General features: G+C 40.0%; 1 protein-coding gene across 6 annotated transcripts in view; it reads right to left on the bottom strand.

The window, feature by feature from the left end:
* CUX1 (cut like homeobox 1) overlaps window positions 1-18,079 on the bottom strand; it is a 398,832-nt gene that overhangs the window by 197,149 nt on the left and 183,604 nt on the right. For all 6 annotated transcript variants that reach the window (XM_075120956.1, XM_048824335.2, XM_075120957.1 and 3 more), the window contains exon 5: window positions 3,681-3,818. In XM_075120956.1, the coding sequence (XP_074977057.1) occupies window positions 3,681-3,818 (138 nt within the window). The remainder of the gene's footprint in view (window positions 1-3,680; window positions 3,819-18,079) is intronic.

The following is an 18,079-nucleotide window of genomic DNA, read 5'->3' as shown; positions in this document are numbered from 1 at the left end:
CTTCACCTCAAAAAGGGGAAGTACATAAAAATGAGGAAGCTAGTTAAACAGAAATTAAGGAATAGTCACAAGGTGAAATGCCTGCCAACTGCATGGAGACTGAAAACAGCAAAATAGAGGCTCAAACTAAATGCATATCTCAAATGCCACAATGGCTAACCAATAGAGTAAAAGAGGCAGTTAGAGGCAAAAAGACATCCTTTAAAAATTGGAATTCTAATCCTAATGAGGAATATAGAAAGAAGCAATCAAGTGTAAAAGTACAGGAAGGCAGGCCGAGAAAGAATCTGAAGATCAACTAAGCTAAGGACACAAAAACTAACAGCAAAAAATGTTTAAGTACATCAGAAAAAGGAACCCTACCGAACAGTCAGTGGGACCACCTGATAACTGACGTGCTAAAGGAGCAATCAAGGAAGACAAAGCCATTGTGGAGAAGCTAAATGAATTCTTTGCATCCGACTTCACTGCAGAGGATGTGGGGGAGATCCCCATACCCGAGTCATTCTTTTTAGGTGACAAAACTGAGGAACTGTCCCAGACAGAAGTGACAACAGAGGTGGTTTTGGAACAAATTGATATATGAAACAGTAATAAGGCACCAGGACTAGATAGTATTCACCCAAGAATCCTGAATAAGCCTCTATACCAGATGACTGGAAGATAGCTAATGTAATGCCTATTTTTAAAAAAGGATCCAGAGAAGATCCTGCCCATTACAGGCTAGTAGGTACCAGGTAAATTTGTTGAAACTATAATAAAGAATAAATGTATCAGATAATAGATAAATATATGATATGTTGGGAAGAGTCAACAAGCATGTGAACAAGGGTGATCCATTCAATATAGTGTTGTTGGACTTTCAGAAAGCCTTTGACAAGGTCCCACACCAAAGGCTCTCAAGCAAAGTGGGCAGTCATGGGATAAGAGAGAAGATCCTCTAATGGATCACTAACTGATTAAAAGATAGGAAACAAAGGCAGGTAGGAATAAACAGTCAGTTTTCACAAGAGAGAGAGTTCCCCAAGGATCTGTATTGGGACCTGTGCTGTTCAACATATTCATAAATGAACTTTAAAAGGGGGTGAACAGTGAGGTGACAAAACTGGCACACTTTACAAAATTACTCAAATTAGTTAAGTACAAAGCTGATTGCGAACAGTTACAAATGGCTCTCACTAAACTAAGGGACTGGATGACAAAATGGTAGATGAAATTCAGTGTTGATATATGCAAGTAATGCATATTGGAAAACATAATTCCAACTATACATACAAAAGAATGGGGTCTAAATTAGCTGTTACCACTTAAGAAAAATCTTGGAGTCATTGTGGATAGTTCTCTGAAAACATCCACTCAATGTGCAGCAGCAGTCAAAAAAGTTAACAGAATGTTAGAAACCATTACGAAAGGGATAAATAAGATGACAGAAAATACCATAATGCCACTATATAAGTCCAACAATACTGTGTGCAGTTCTGGTCACCCCATCTCAAAAACAGATCACAGAATCATAGAAGATTAGGGTTGGAAGAGACCTCAGGAGGTCATCTAGTCCAACCCCCTGCTCAAAGCAGGACCAACCCCAACTAAATCATCCCAGCCAGGGCTTTGTCAAGCCAGGCCTTAAAGACCTCTAAGGATGGAGATTCCACCACCTCCCTAGGTAACCCATATTAGAGTTGGACTAAGGGGGGACATGAGAGAGGTCTATAAAATCATGAATGGTATGGAGAATGTGAATAGGGAAGTGTTATTTACCCCTTCACATAACACAAGAACTAGAGGTCACCAGATGAAATTAATAGGCAGCACATTTAAAACAAAGAAAAGGCAGTACCATTTCATACAATGCACAGTTAACCTGTGGAACTCATTGCAATGGGATTTTGTGAAGGCCAAAAGTATAAATGGCTTCAAAAAAGATCCATCAATGGCTATTATAGCCAAGAAGGTCAGGGATGCAATCCCATGCTCCAAGTATCCCTAAACCTCCAACTGACAGAAACCATCAGGCACAGACCACTGTCAGAGACAGGATACTGGGCTAGACAGACCAGTACGGCCATTCTTATGTTTTTAACTTCATTTAAGGCCACGTACAACCCATCTATGGAAAGAAATCAAAACACCCTTAACTACTAACAGTACTCTGTAGGTCATTCCTAACACATTCAAACCATTTCAATTTAAATACAGCATAGAACTGCAATTCCAGAATGAAAACACTGATCAAAGATGATTTGGTACATGAATGAAATAAATGTATATGGCATAAAAAAGCCACACATAATAAATGCAAATTTTGTAGTTGCATTAGAGTGCCCGGACCTGCAAGGTGCTGACTTCCCTCAGCTCCCATTGGTTTCAAGATCACAAGCTCTTCATGACATGTCCTTCTACATGTTTGCATAACATTTAGCATAATGGGCCTTGATCCTGACTGAAGTACTTAAGTGCTACGCCTGTCAAAATAAATAAATCAATAAAAAGCAAACAACCGGAGTTGATGGTTCTTTACACTTTCCAAGATCAGGTCCCAAGCTCCTAAACAAAGGTGGTCAAAGTGCATGACCAATAGAGTGCCACAAAGTGAACTGTGGTTGTGTCTCTACTTTTATCTAAGTAGCGCAACTGCCAAGGGTAGAGCTCCCAGTACGCAATGTTACATCTATTGCAGTCCAGTCTGAAGACCTGGATGCTGAGGGACCTGCAGTCTCAATGGACCACTCCCTTCATATTAAAGAGAGAGGTGGCTGTAACATGCATCTTTTGCTGCAATTTAGGTTCAGCATATTGTGCCCCAGTAAACTGTCAATGAGACTTCTAGCTGGGCAATGTTTGGATCCCCAAGTCTTACATGATAAACAAAGCCTACTCTCCCATGTGGTAGAACTATTTGCTGCTAGTGTAACTCAGAATTGGATATTTACAAGGAAACCACAAGTTGTGTGTAAAGGGAAATAGGTTTTTACAGTGAGCATATTTTGTTTCCTGGTGCAGGAAGCATGTTTTCTGAAAGGCAAGAAAGCTTGGGTATTTTCAGAGACAGCAGGTTTTTGCACCTTAGATAATGGTCTTTTCATGTACCGTGGTCACCTTAAAAAACTTGCCAACTGCCTTAAAAAATGAAACATTACCTTGGTATTTGCACTATTATCTGGGCATTCCCTGTAGTAATTATTTAGAATTCTGCAAGTACCGAGGTAACTTTACTAATTTATCTGAGGAAAAATTGAGCAGAGTAGATGTACTTTTTAAAAAAACAAAACAAAGTTCTTAATATATAGTGGATTAAAAAAAATACTTGTTTGGCCTTAGACCAGTCTTACTATAATCTCAGTATTTAATGACTGCTATGTAACTTCAGTATGGTAGCTGGATCACTACTAGGTAGTGCTGAAGGCAACAACAGAATGCTTAAAAGAAGAATGTCCAGCTATCACATGATACTATAGGAAAAGTTCTAAAGGAAATCCTATTGGTCCAGTCAAAGTAAAATAGTCATATGCAGACATGCAAATTTCGAAGTGGCTATAAGCATGCAATAGTCTTCCTTTATTAAATACCAATATATCTGCGCACACTAATTTTATGAAATACAATTAGGGCTAATCCTAATATTCTTCAAACAGTCAGAATTACAATCTGAGAGAAAGAGTGCAATTTTTTCCACCTACCTTGATTTTTCACTTCAGCAAATTCCTTGTTGTATTCCTCTAGAGTTTCCCTAAGTTTCTGGTTCTCTGTTTCAATATCATGCATGCGCTGGACTTTCAGCTGAAGCTGCTGTCCTAGATCCAGAGCTGGAACTGGATCTAAATAATAAAAAGACAACAGCAACACCGCTATAGCTTTAGTAGCTCAGAATCCTGAAATTCTTTGTGGAGGAATTCTCCTTCTTCCTTAGTTAAAATGACATTCTAAAGGTCAAATGCAGTGTTGTTGTAGTAAAGCCTAGGTCTTATTTACTTTCCTCTACTTTCCCACGTGTTTTTTTAAAATGATATACAATTCTTTATATTTAGGCTCTCCCTTATTTTCTAAATGATGAATAGTATCTTTTTAAAGTGACTGAAAGTATTTTGACAGCATCTTTAAAATGACACAGACTAACGAGGCATGAAAAGTCTCGAGATCCAATCTATTTTTATGAAAAAGACATTAATGTACAAGATGTTTTGTTGTTCTTTTGTTGAGTAAAAGCAACAAAAATTATATTAAATACCTCCCCTTTCAAAGAACCATACTTTTGAACAAGCTTGTACCATTACCATAAGGCCCTCAGCCATAAGGCACAAACAAGTACAGCTGTGGGGATCTGTGAAAGATCTGTTATTTGATATCAGAATCTCTTGCGTGAATATGATTACAAACCTTTGGCTCATTTTCTATCATAGTGACATTTACTAGTAAACAACTGATGCGAATGCTAATAAAATTTAATTCTGCTAACTGGAGATTTTATGGTACTTATTCTCTATTTTTCTTACCCAATAAATTAAATACAAATTTGAAACACTTTATATGTTCTCCTATTGTCAATTCTATCAATTTCTATTCAGCTAAAAACACTGTTACAATACACCTGCCATGTATGGATAGAGAATTTATTCTGGGATCTCAGCTTCCCAGTCAGTGTTGGAAAATGCTGGAGTCCAATGGACTTATAAAAAATTATTGAATGCATTTCTCTTATGGGCGCCAGCATAACTTGTGAAATGGCTGCAAAGATTTAGTCTCCTGTTGAGGAATGCTAAACACTAAACTCAGTGGATCAACAACAGTATATATTATGGAGTTCACTTAATTTTCAAACACCGTAGTCATTAATTTTTCAGACCACCCTCAGTCTCTGGAAACATAATAAGTCTATTGTACCTCTGTTAACACATTAAGCATGAGCCTGTGTGTTTTTCAATATGCTAGCGTTGTTTCACAGTTTATAAAAGAACAGTGCTGGGTTATGTTGAACTCAGAGACATCGTAAGTAGTATACTGCATTTTGTTATTTAGTTTCTCAACAGCTTATGACATACCTTCTTCATAATATAAAATCTAGGCTGCTTGTCATCTATTCTCTGTACATACATTCATAGTTTATGACTACATAGATTTTTCATTTGGTTTTAGGCCAAATACTTTTCATTATTATTATCTCTATTAAAATATTTGTAATAAATCAAATTTAAAATGTTATTGTGGCAGGTACAGGGGGTCTGGGTAAGGAATTATACATAAAGTTGAAGTTATAGCAGCACTGAGAAGTCCCTACAATATTTATACACAGTCCAGTTAAGGTGCAGGCTGTCACAACATGAACCTCCTCCCATGCAGCCAAAACAACCATTACCTAGAATGACCATTTTGTCACATTTCTTCAGCCCAGTGTTTCTCCAGCAAAGCCCGTCCAGCACTTTGGACTACTAATCATAAAGAAAGACTGGATGGTGTCAGCCTATTTGAAATTTAGGGCTATAATACAAACTTAAAAATATAGCAAGTGAGGACCTAAAACTATCTGTGATACTTCTATAAAATACTATTAACATTTGTGCTAACAGGCCTAAAATACCATGGCCAATACAAACTGTATTTATAAGAACCAGTGTTCGTACACTGCCTTCTATCCCCATGATTTTTAAAAACATTTTTAGTACATTCGTTTTAAAAACCCAGGATACGCACAAGACGCTGTAACAATGCGGAGGCCGGTGGCACCTTACAGACTAACAGATTTATTTGGGCGTAAGCTTTCATTTTCACTCCATGCATCTGAAGAAGTGGGTATTTACCCACGAAAGCTTACACCCAAATAAATCTGTAAGTCTTTAAGGTGCCACCGGACTGCTCGTTGTTTTTGTGGATACAGACTAACACGGCTACCCCTCTGATAGTTGGCACCATACAAGACGCTGTCTGCTCCAAATAAACAATGCTTTTCTAGACTGAAATTAGGAAGGAATTCAAAGACGTATAAAAATAACACATGCATTATAAAGTGAATAATGACTAACCCTTTAGTCAAATTTTCAATCCCTGTAAAGCATTATACTGTAAATAAAAATTCATGCAACCTCATAATTATTCATCAGGACATGTATATTTAATTTAGCTCTATTAAAGGTTAATGCTAAAGTAGCAAACAGTCACAGAAGGACCAAAATGTAAAAACCGTCTCCCATGCATTAACTTTCAAACTTTACTATAGCTTAGTTGACCAACTAAAAGCCTGCAGCCTTAGAATATTGTTTTGGGATTCGTAAAAGGCATTGCCGAAGTACCTCTTAGGCTTAATTTATAAATGAAACTAATTACTGCATGACAACATAATGACTATGACTTGCTTTGGCTAGAGAGTCAAACAATTAATTTATGTATCTCAAACCCCAACATGCATTTTAAACTTTAGAAATCACAGCTTTTTGGTCTTCTTAATTATCTCCAACACCATTTAAACTTCACACAGGTATTACTGTTTTCAATGTAAGCACCGCAATCTGAAATCTTTGATGTTATATTTTCCTTCTTGATTGGTGTGAGGGGTTTTTTTTGGGGGGGAAAAACAACCAGAACTTGCACATATAAAAGGCTGTCTTTTTATGTTACACAGATTTCATATAATTTAACAGGAGGTCATTGACATTTGAAGGAACTGAAATGAAATGGTGATAGCGTACAGAAAGCAGCAAAGACAAGGTTCCAAATAAGGGAGTGCTTTTTCTCTAACCCCCAGTACAGCAAAACCTTGCTAATCGACACTAGTAACTGAAAGACTCACTGTAAATGACAATTTTGCAAGCTAGAGATTAAGTCCCAAATCAAGAGTCTGGTGCCCCGCCTGGACACAGAGCTGACAAGAAGGCGGGGAAAGAGAGGAAATGCTAAAATTGTTAGTATACAAAAATGCCTACAAATCATTACCATCTGGCATTAGTTAGGTGAAAGGTGAGTTGAGATACCTGCTTTTATGCTAAACCTTTCATTTTATTATGACCTCATCTTCCAACTCCCCATACCCGTTTTTTTCTGTCTAATCCACCTGTTGCATCCTAACACCAAGACAGAAACTCATCTTTATTTCTATTTGTTTAGTGACTAGCATAATGAGGCCCTGATCCTTGACTGAGCGTCAGACATAGTACCATAATAGAAATACTAAATAATAGTCAAAACTATTCTATGCCACTCAAGCCCTGAGGATGGATTAGTGTCCACAGAACTCACCCTTCCCCTAACCTTTCCATGTGCTGCCTTCTCAGTGCTGCTTCACAAGAAGCTCACTCTGAGCAGGTCTCCCAGGCCACACACATGGCAGACCTGTGTGAATGCGCAGGTGTGCAGCTACAAATGAGGCTCTGGTCAAGAAGGAGGGGGCTGGATATGCCTCTGAATGAACAAAGACATGCAAAAAGCAACTGTGTTAACTTTGGACAAATGCAGTGTCGTTTTCCTGGCAGATAATACTTCACAGTGTACTAGTTAATGCACACTCTGTTTTTGTTTTTTTTTTTAAAACAAAATACACTAGTCAAATTAATATAAGGCCTTACTAAGAGGATCTGCTGTTAAACCACTTCTGAGAGGGGAAAGAACACCAATTTTTTGGTGGAGTTTATAAATGTGTGGACGAGCCAGGTTCTATTGTGCATATTTTAAGAGCAGGGTTTTAAAGTAAAAGAAGGGTGGATCTCAATGAAACAATGCACTGCATTACCAGCCTGATGTAACATTTCAGCAATAGCCATAACATTTTAACGCTTAGACCAAATGTAAACTCTGCCATAGTACCACAAAGTAAAACTGGACTATCACTGAACAGATGAATTTCCAAACTGAGTTTTCTTCAAAAACAATTCTCCATGTATTGTACAAGCTGGAAAAAAAACACAGATCTTAATAATTCAATATAACTGTTTACACAAAGAGCACTGTGGGTAATGTTGCCCTCCCCTGTCATTAGGCAGAAGATGAATGCACCCCCTTGTGAGTGCTGTTCATGCAATGACATCACGCTCCTGCATGCGTTACTTTTCGCCAGTGCACTCTAGGCTAATGTAATCATACGATTATATAATTAACCCAGCTGTCTCATTAAGAAAATCAACTGGAATTCAGGGCATAATTAGTCATACAGCAATTAGCATGCTGATGAGCAACTGATGAAAAGCTGTCTAGATATTGAATATGCTGGGACCACCTTATTTATTTAAAAAGGAAAAGAAAAAAGCACCTCAGCAGAAAAAAAAATAAGATCAATTTTAAGAAGTTAATCTTTAAAAATATTTCTGATAGTACCTGTTTGAAAAGATAGAGAAGTGAAAAAAATAGTGAAATTATTTCTAAATCATGTGAACAGACTTCAGAAGCAAAAATCAATTGTGCCCTATATTATGTAGTTCGTCCCTATTTTAAAAAAAATAATTATTCCATCTGCAAACTAATACAAGACAAAGAGACTAATACAAAGCCAGACTGGAAAGGTAAATCCTATCAACTAAGAGGGAAAAACTGTCACTGTTTAAATTTACAATTCACACAGTATTGACCAACCCTTAACTATCCCTGATACTATTAAAAAAAATTGAGGACATTTGCATGGCTTGAGGTTTCTTTATAGAAACTGCTTTACCAAGCCTTGAATTAAATGTGAGAAGTGATGATTACTTGATTGCTCAGCAAACATAGTGTCCTAGCCATTTCTGGTATACAGCCACATTGTTTCTTATATTTAAAAGATTTTGTAGGTGGCTAATTGGTGTTATGGAAAATGGGAACTCCTAACCACAGAAGGCAGGAGTTATGAAGTGCTCCCTAGACTCAACCATAGGGACTGATTCCTGTTTTGCCAACGGGAGAGAATTGGAATGTATGGAATGGAGTATGTTCAACAGGATCAGGACAATGTTCTCTGTGAATTTTAAGTCTCCACACAAAGCTTTCACATCAGCATGACTGTGGACTTAAAATTTCTGCAACAGTAACGTGCTAAAACACAGGTCACTATAAATTTCAGATGTGTCTACATATGTTGTAGGATTTAACTTTGTGCCACAGTGGTAGTGTTAAAATATCCACACTTGCACCATTTCTAACAGTAACTAGTAATGTAATACCTGCATTGAAATGTACAGGAGAAATGAGTGGATTACCAATATGTTGCTAGGACAGGAAAGATGCAAATCATAAACCTTTAAAACTAATCATAAGCCTCTAATTTCAGAGTTTACTGGTGCACTTGTTCAGTGACATACAGAAAAAAGGGTACACCACTCCATACTTAAGAACAGAAAATCAGGTTTCCCATTTTATTTGGTTTAGTAATGAAAATCTGAACCACCTTATAAAAACTTGTTCACCTGATATTTTAGATATGGAGCTTTTGACGTGATTTTTCAGAACAAAAGTCTGGTCTCTCTCACCCCTGCTTCATCCTCATTACAGGCCTATAACATTGACAACAGTAAGACAGCAAGTTATGAAACACTGCCAGAACTAGTGGCAATTAATATTTTATATAATTGGTAATGTGTTTCCTAAGGTTTGGATCTAAAAATAATACATCCAATGCACTGCAATTCTTTCAACGAGACTATTTGTGTTGCCTAAACTATGTCTTAAGTGATGTTTTTTTAGCAATTGTTCTCAAGAAACTCCCACACAAAATGACAAGCAGTGAAAGAAAATTCCTAAATGTGAGTTTTTTAAATGTACAATTACAATTAAACGTACAAAAAACCACAACGAAGCCAGTTCACAAGTTCTGCTGTGTCACACTGTCATCACCACAAAGCAAAATGAGTTTTTAAATATATTGTTTTTTTCCCCCCAAGCCTCATCTTTGCAACAAACATTTGTGGTGGAGGCACTCCTTAGGAATACTGTCTCTGGGTTAGTAAAGGCATGGCAATGAGTTGTACAAGGTCTTGATGGAGTAAATGCAAATGATTTCTTGGGAGATCACACGTGAAAATAATCTGAAAACATGTTTTAGAAAAATAATAATTACATTGTGGCTTTTGAATATTCAAATACCTCACAGCATACTTAATTAATTCATTAATTATTCCCCTGAAAATTCAGGGATAAATTGAAATAGCCTAGAGAGACTGAGGCAAAGATTCCATGCAATAAACTGCAGCTCTCCTCCTCTTCCCCTGTGACTCCACTAGCCTAAGGGACAGAAGAGTTATTGCCCTAATTCCATTTTGAAACAAAGCCCATCATCGCCTCACCCCCACCTCCCCCCATTTTATATAGAACATGAAAAGGCTGTGCTTTAAAACCAAGAATTATACATATCATCTGGTTTTTCCAATGGGCTGAATTATCCCTTATTTTTCCAATTTTACAAAGTGGAGCATTCCCGCCTGACCCCCAAACACACATCACCCATTTAGATTAAAACAATAGGACACCGCATAAAAACAAAAAACAAAACACTACAGCAGGGAATTTAAGGTGTCCACAAACAGTGAAGGGAATGACAGGTTTCAGAATAGCAGCCGTGTTAGTCTGTATCCGCAAAAAGAAAAGGAGTACTTGTGGCACCTTAGAGACTAACAAATTTATTTGAACATAAGCTTTCGTGAGCTACAGCATGCATCCAATGAAGTGAGCTGTAGTTCACAAAAGCTTATGCTCAAAGCTTATGCTCAAATAAATATCTCAAAGGTGCCACAAGTATTCCTTTTCTTTTTAGTGAAGGGAATGTTAGTCTTCATTATCAAAAAATAGTACAAGCCTAAATTCTGCAGGCATCTGAAGGCTTTAGAGCAGTGATACTCAGACCTTAATGGTTCAAGAGCCAAATTAGCAATCAACATTACCCAAAAGAGCCACAGTAGAGTGAATTCATAGTTTCATTTACTGTTATATATATAATTTTCACAGCAAAATGACTGACCAAGTATTCTACAATTGGTTAACAACATAGTAAAATATCCCGGTTAATAATTAAATCACATGGCGTTTTAATATCATGTACTGCAAAAAGCCCTAGGAGACGTATTAAAGAGCCACTTGCTGCTCCTGAGCCTCAATCTGAGTATCACTGCTTTAAAGGCAAAAGAAACATGATTCTGCTGCTTGGACAGAAGGTCAGATATAGGATGTGGCACACTGAGAGACTGTTTCTCATGGAGCATCATAGAGCACTTCTCCTGTAGCAGCACTCTCCACAGCTTGCAGGAAGAGTGAAGTGTTGTGTGATGGGATGTGGCCAGTTGAACCATAATTGTGTGTATCCTTTAAGCCATAAATTGGTTCCTCGATACCATGGCTATTGTTTAAAATCTACCTTATCTACCAAACCTAGAATGGCTAGAGCTTCTACTGCCGCACTGGCTGCAAAGGTGCTCCAGGCCTGCCCTGACTTGAGAAGCAGCATTTCTTTTTTTGCACTAATGTCCATACCGCTCCAACAGAGTTTCAGTTAGCTGGGTGCATGATTTGCCCCTTAAGTTACATTCGTGTCCTTCTCTTTCAAAGAAGCTACAAAAATAAAGCTTCCCACAATTTTTAAACATAAAAGTCAGATCTCCATAATTATAAATAAAATAATATTTCACAAAATTTATGAATACAATACGGCATCAGACAAAGAACCTAATAATTCACAGGAGGAACAACCACAATTCAGAATGCTCCAGTTCAATTTCTAATATTCCAGTAGGGTTGCCAACTTTCTACTCGCACAAAACTGAACACCCTTGCCCCGCCCCCTGCCCGTCCCTCCTTTGTGCCCCGTCTCTGGGGCCCCGCCTCCTGCTCACTCCATCCCCATTCCATCTGTTGCTCCCTCTCCCCACCCTCATCCACTTGTTCATTTTCACCAGGCTGGGGCAGGGGGTTGGGGTGCGGGAGTGGGTGAGGGCTCTGGGATGGGGCCAGGGATGAGGGGTTTGGGGTACAGAAGGCGGCTCCAGGCTGAGAGGGTGGGGGGTGGAGCAGAGGGGTTCAGAGTATGGGAGGGGGCTCTGGACTGAGGCAGGGGGTTGGGGTGCAGGCTCTGGGGAACGGGTTCTGGGGTGGGGCCTGAAATGAGGGGTTCTTGGTGCGAGGCAGTGAGGGCTCTGGCTGGTGGTGCAGACTGGGGGGGGGCTGGGAATGAGGGGTTTGGGGTGCAGGAGGGGGATCAGGGCTGGGGCAGGTGGTTGGGGCATGGGAAGCAGGCTTACCTCAGGCAGCTCCCACCAAGCGGACTTTTAACAGCCCGGTTAGTGGTGCTGATCAGAGCTGCCAGGGTCCTGGCGTTCTGGTCGAAAACCGGACACGTGGCAACCCTATATTCCAGTAACATCTGAGGAAGTCTGAATTTACTACTTGCAGCCTAAGATCAATACAATGTTACAGAAAAGCACTCAAACTCTAAGACTAATTTCTCCTATTCTGAAACTATAATAAAAAAATTTGTAGTTCGTTTACCCTCAACCTTTCTTCCCCTGAAAAGCATTCAGAATATGTTTTGATAAAAAGCTCGGGCCTTATTTTACTTCAGTCTCACACTGGAGGGAAGAGGGTCACTATCCTCATCTGTCCTTTCACAAGTAGAATCAAGAATCCTACATCTTGCACTCTGAACTCTAGCATTGCCTGCAGCATTGGACACCCTGATAGGGGTAGTAGCGGGCAGGCTTGGGGGTTGGGGCAGAGCTGTAGCAACAGTCCCTGGAGCAGCATCTTTCAAAGGGTGCTGCAGCTTTTACTCCCACCTGAACCTTCACACTGCCCCCAGGAATATTCTGTCTCTTCCCCTAAGGCACAATCTTCCAGCCATTGCCAACATCTACCTGCACCTTCTCTCTAAGCCTCCAAACCTCCACCATACCTAATGTGTCAGTTCCTGATAAATATGCAATAGAGTTCTTAAAGTGCACGCTTTAGGGATATTTTCCCTATATTATTTCAGCTTTTAGAAAGCTACGATACTTATCCCAATTATTAATTCAATAAGAAAAAAAGAGAAAAATATGTCAACTGGTATTAAAGTCAGCAAAAAGATGGTCCAAGTCCAAGCCATATATTCAGGTAACAGAAAGAGCTGTAACTAGTGTGAGTTCAGTTTCCAAACATGTGGACACTGAAGTGGGTCTTTTAATGATCATGACTGGTCAGGACTTTGTGTCTCACCTAAAAGACAGTACTTCCAGCACCAACAGTGTCTCCGAACACCATGCATTGGTCCAATACAGATACTGGGTGAGATTTTATGCTGCACCTGTAAGAGGCACATCACAATACTTGTAGCCCAGAGGGAGAGGGCTAAGGCAGCCTTAAACCACCTTTGCACCCTCCCAATCCTACGATGATCCAATGGGTAAAGCAGCCTCCAGAAAGCTGCTCTGAAAGGTGTTACGACAGCCTCCCGGGGCTCCCTCTTGGGACGCAGCGCTACTCCTATGTACGGTGGCCCTGCATCCCTAATGCAACCCTCCCAATCCCAGCTCTGCCTTCTCCCCATCCCCTAAACCAGTGCTTGCAAGGGGGTCTATGGAAGGCAGCCTTATAGCTATCTTCCATAATACTTGTGCTGGGGAAATTCTCTCCGAGACAGAACTGGGGGTTTCAGAGTCCCTTTATTCTGCTCCAGCCCTTTTACCTGGCATAAAGCAGCTGGAACAGCAGCAAGGATTTCGCCCTCAATGGGGAGGAACCACCTACTGAATCACTCGACCTACTTCCCAAGACTGTGTTCATTTACTACCAGTCACTCATCCAAGTATTAGCCAGGCCTAATCCTGCCTAGTTTATTAGATGTTGAACATTTAAAAAGTCATGCCCTTTCTGACGCAGGGAAGAAAGGTAAGCAGCAGGATACGGACCCTGGACTTCAGGAAAGCAGACTTCGACTCCCTCAGGGAACGGATGGCCAGGATCCCCTGGGGGACTAACTTGAAGGGGAAAGGAGTCCAGGAGAGCTGGCTGTATTTCAAGGAATCCCTGTTGAGGTTACAGGGACAAACCATCCCAATGAGTCGAAAGAATAGTAAATATGGCAGGCGACCAGCTTGGCTTAATGGTGAAATCCTAGCGGATCTTAAACATAAAAAAGAGGCTTACAAGAAGTGGAAGGTTGGACATATGACCAGGGAAGAGTATAAAAATATTGCTCGGGCATGTAGGAATGATATCAGGAGGGCCAAATCGCACCTAGAGCTGCAGCTAGCGAGAGATGTCAAGAGTAACAAGAAGGGTTTCTTCAGGTATGTTGGCAACAAGAAGAAAGCCAAGGAAAGTGTGGGCCCCTTACTGAATGAGGGAGGCAACCTAGTGACAGAGGATGTGGAAAAAGCTAATGTACTCAATGCTTTTTTTGCCTCTGTTTTCACTAACAAGGTCAGCTCCCAGACTGCTGCGCTGGGCATCGCAAAATGGGGAAGAGATGGCCAGCCCTCTGTGGAGATAGAGGTGGTTAGGGACTATTTAGAAAAGCTGGACGTGCACAAGTCCATGGGGCCGGACGAGTTGCATCCGAGAGTGCTGAAGGAATTGGCGGCTGTGATTGCAGAGCCATTGGCCATTATCTTTGAAAACTCGTGGCGAACGGGGGAAGTCCCGGATGACTGGAAAAAGGCTAATGTAGTGCCAATCTTTAAAAAAGGGAAGAAGGAGGATCCTGGGAACTACAGGCCAGTCAGCCTCACCTCAGTCCCTGGAAAAATCATGGAGCAGGTCCTCAAAGAATCAATCCTGAAGCACTTGCATGAGAGGAAAGTGATCAGGAACAGCCAGCATGGATTCACCAAGGGAAGGTCATGCCTGACTAATCTAATCGCCTTCTATGATGAGATTACTGGTTCTGTGGATGAAGGGAAAGCAGTGGATGTATTGTTTCTTGACTTTAGCAAAGCTTTTGACACGGTCTCCCACAGTATTCTTGTCAGCAAGTTAAAGAAGTATGGGCTGGATGAATGCACTATAAGGTGGGTAGAAAGCTGGCTAGATTGTCGGGCTCAACGGGTAGTGATCAATGGCTCCATGTCTAGTTGGCAGCCGGTATCAAGTGGAGTGACCCAAGAGTCGGTCCTGGGGCCGGTTTTGTTCAATATCTTCATAAATGATCTGGAGGATGGTGTGGATTGCACTCTCAGCAAATTTGTGGATGATACTAAACTGGGAGGAGTGGTAGATACGCTGGAGGGGAGGGATAGGATACAGAAGGACCTAGACAAATTGGAGGATTGGGCCAAAAGAAATCTGATGAGGTTCAATAAGGATAAGTGCAGGGTCCTGCACTTAGGACGGAAGAACCCAATGCACAGCTACAGACTAGGGACCGAATGGCTAGGCAGCAGTTCTGCGGAAAAGGACCTAGGGGTGACAGTGGACGAGAAGCTGGATATGAGTCAGCAGTGTGCCCTTGTTGCCAAGAAGGCCAATGGCATTTTGGGATGTATAAGTAGGGGCATAGCGAGCAGATCGAGGGACGTGATCGTTCCCCTCTATTCGACATTGGTGAGGCCTCATCTGGAGTACTGTGTCCAGTTTTGGGCCCCACACTTCAAGAAGGATGTGGAGAAATTGGAGAGAGTCCAGCGAAGGGCAACAAAAATGATTAGGGGTCTGGAACACATGACTTATGAGGAGAGGCTGAGGGAACTGGGATTGTTTAGTCTGCAGAAGAGAAGAATGAGGGGGGATTTGATAGCTGCTTTCAACTACCTGAGAGGTGGTTCCAGAGAGGATGGTTCTAGACTATTCTCAGTGGTAGAAGGGGACAGGACAAGGAGTAATGGTCTCAAGTTGCAGTGGGGGAGGTTTAGATTGGATATTAGGAAAAACTTTTTCACTAAGAGGGTGGTGAAACACTGGAATGCGTTACCTAGGGAGGTGGTAGAATCTCCTTCCTTAGAGGTTTTTAAGGTCAGGCTTGACAAAGCCCTGGCTGGGATGATTTAACTGGGAATTGGTCCTGCTTCGAGCAGGGGGTTGGACTAGATGACCTTCTGGGGTCCCTTCCAACCCTTATATTCTATGATTCTATGATCTATGATTCTCTGTTTAGCTCTAGCAGAACTCTGTTCTGCACCTGCTCTTTATACAGTTTTGCCAAATGATTGAAGATCAACCCAATTAGAAGCATTTAGAATGTACTAACTTTTTCAAACATATTTTAGTGTCCCATTTAAGAATCTTTGTAACTTGCTCACTTGGGACCTGATTCACTCTCACTCTCATCTCTTCACCCTTTTTTAAAATGTACATACAACTGATATTACTTTATAAGCACAAAGGGCAGTATGCTTATGTTATAAATAAGCAAGTTCCATGGCTCTCTGACCATTTTGGTAAGTAAATTGGTGTATACACTCTCCTGTTTGTCTGAGTTATCATGAATCTTGTATCTCTCGTTTAATATTATACATTGTACTTGGGAAGAAACAAATAACCAAACAAAACAAATTCCTACTTCCCAACATTTATCACCCCCGGTGTAAGTGAAGGATTACTTTTTGGTGTCCTTTTCTGAAAAGCACGAAATGAAGGTAATAGGCTGAAACCTCCACTTCGTAAGACAAACTGTCTTGTAACACCTTTAAGTAGCTGTTGAAGCCTTTATCAGATTACAAAAGCAGCCTGGATCTCTTCTTCCCCTTCCCTCCTCCTTTGTCCTGTTCCCTTGTTCCCATTAATTCATCCCATCCTTCCTTTTCTCTTACCTCACCTCTGACCTCATAAGATTTAAACAAAAACATTTTTTAAATGAACCTTTAAGTTGTATCCCTTTCTCCCTCCCCACAAGCCCCGTTTGCCTATCTTTCTAGATTGTAAACTCTTGGGGGCAGAACTTCCTACATGTTCAGAGCATAGCACATTCTTGGACCTACCATGATATAAACAAATAAAGCATTTGAAATGGTGACCTACATGAAAGAAGTTCTCTCTAGCCAATTATAAATTCTCCAGACTCCAACATATCTGAAATTCTTAACATACAATATTGCAGTGCTGGAACTCTGTCAAAGAAAGTTAGCTTAGTTTTATCTTTAATACCCTTGACAGAGTTGTTAATATATAAAAATAAATAATAAACAAATGAGAATCATGGTATTAAGAGCTCTTTAAGAAAAAGTAGATTTTCGTTTCTGGGCATGGAAATAATTCCCTTTTGTTTATTATTGATTACTTCTTACTGGTTACTTGATTAATTTTATACCATCTATTGCCAGTACTTGAATAGTGTAACTTACAGAAGAAAGCATTATGCCAGATAGCGTTCGCAGGATTGAATCATAATCACGTATGAACAAAATACTTATGTAATTCTTTATGTGGAAGGCCCTCCCTCAACTGATCCATAAGTCCATCTTCTCCTTCAAATTTCTCCTCAAGGCCTACTCCCAATGTGGCACATATAAAAGAAGTCAGCTAATTTATGATGGCTAGATGTAAGGGTTGATAGTTGGCCCCTTAGCAATCTGCAACTGTAATATTTCATGCAAATATACGTAAGAAATTTGCATGTATTTTATTATCCTCTCCCTCCATCCTTTTTATTCCACTTGTCTTTTTTAGACTGTAAACTCTTCAGGACAGGGACCTGTCATCAGCACACTGGAGCCCTTGTCACAGAGCAGGTTTGTGAGTGCATTAGTAGTTCAAATATTAAATGCTATTCAAATATGTTTTATTCTCTAGTTTTGTGAACTCAGCTGTTGGCATAATGCATTGACGTTAGTAGGAAGACAAGAAAACCTCCCTAATATCTTCTGTTTTCTAAGGGGGAGGGGAAAAAAAGAATGAAGGGGAAAAAAACTAGTATTTCAAAATAACTTCCACCATTGGCACAGTTCTGACAATTCACATGATAGGAATAAATTTATATTAACTCTGTTCTATAAAAAGAAGTTAAATTAGAAAAGAATTTTTTATTTAAAAAAAAATGTTTTGGTCCCCAACAAAACATACAGTATATTTTTGGTTTCAGAGTAGCAGCCATGTTAGTCTGTATTCACAAAAAGAAAAGGAGTACTAGTGGCACCTTAGAGACTAACAAATGTATTTGAGCATAAGCTTTCGTGAGCTACAGCTCACTTCATCGGATGCATTCAGTGGAAAATACAGTGAGGAGATTTGT

Source organism: Caretta caretta, chromosome 17 (assembly GCF_965140235.1).
Source record: "Caretta caretta isolate rCarCar2 chromosome 17, rCarCar1.hap1, whole genome shotgun sequence".
NCBI lineage: Eukaryota > Metazoa > Chordata > Testudines > Cheloniidae > Caretta > Caretta caretta.
This window is presented reverse-complemented; position numbering and strand designations above follow the sequence as displayed.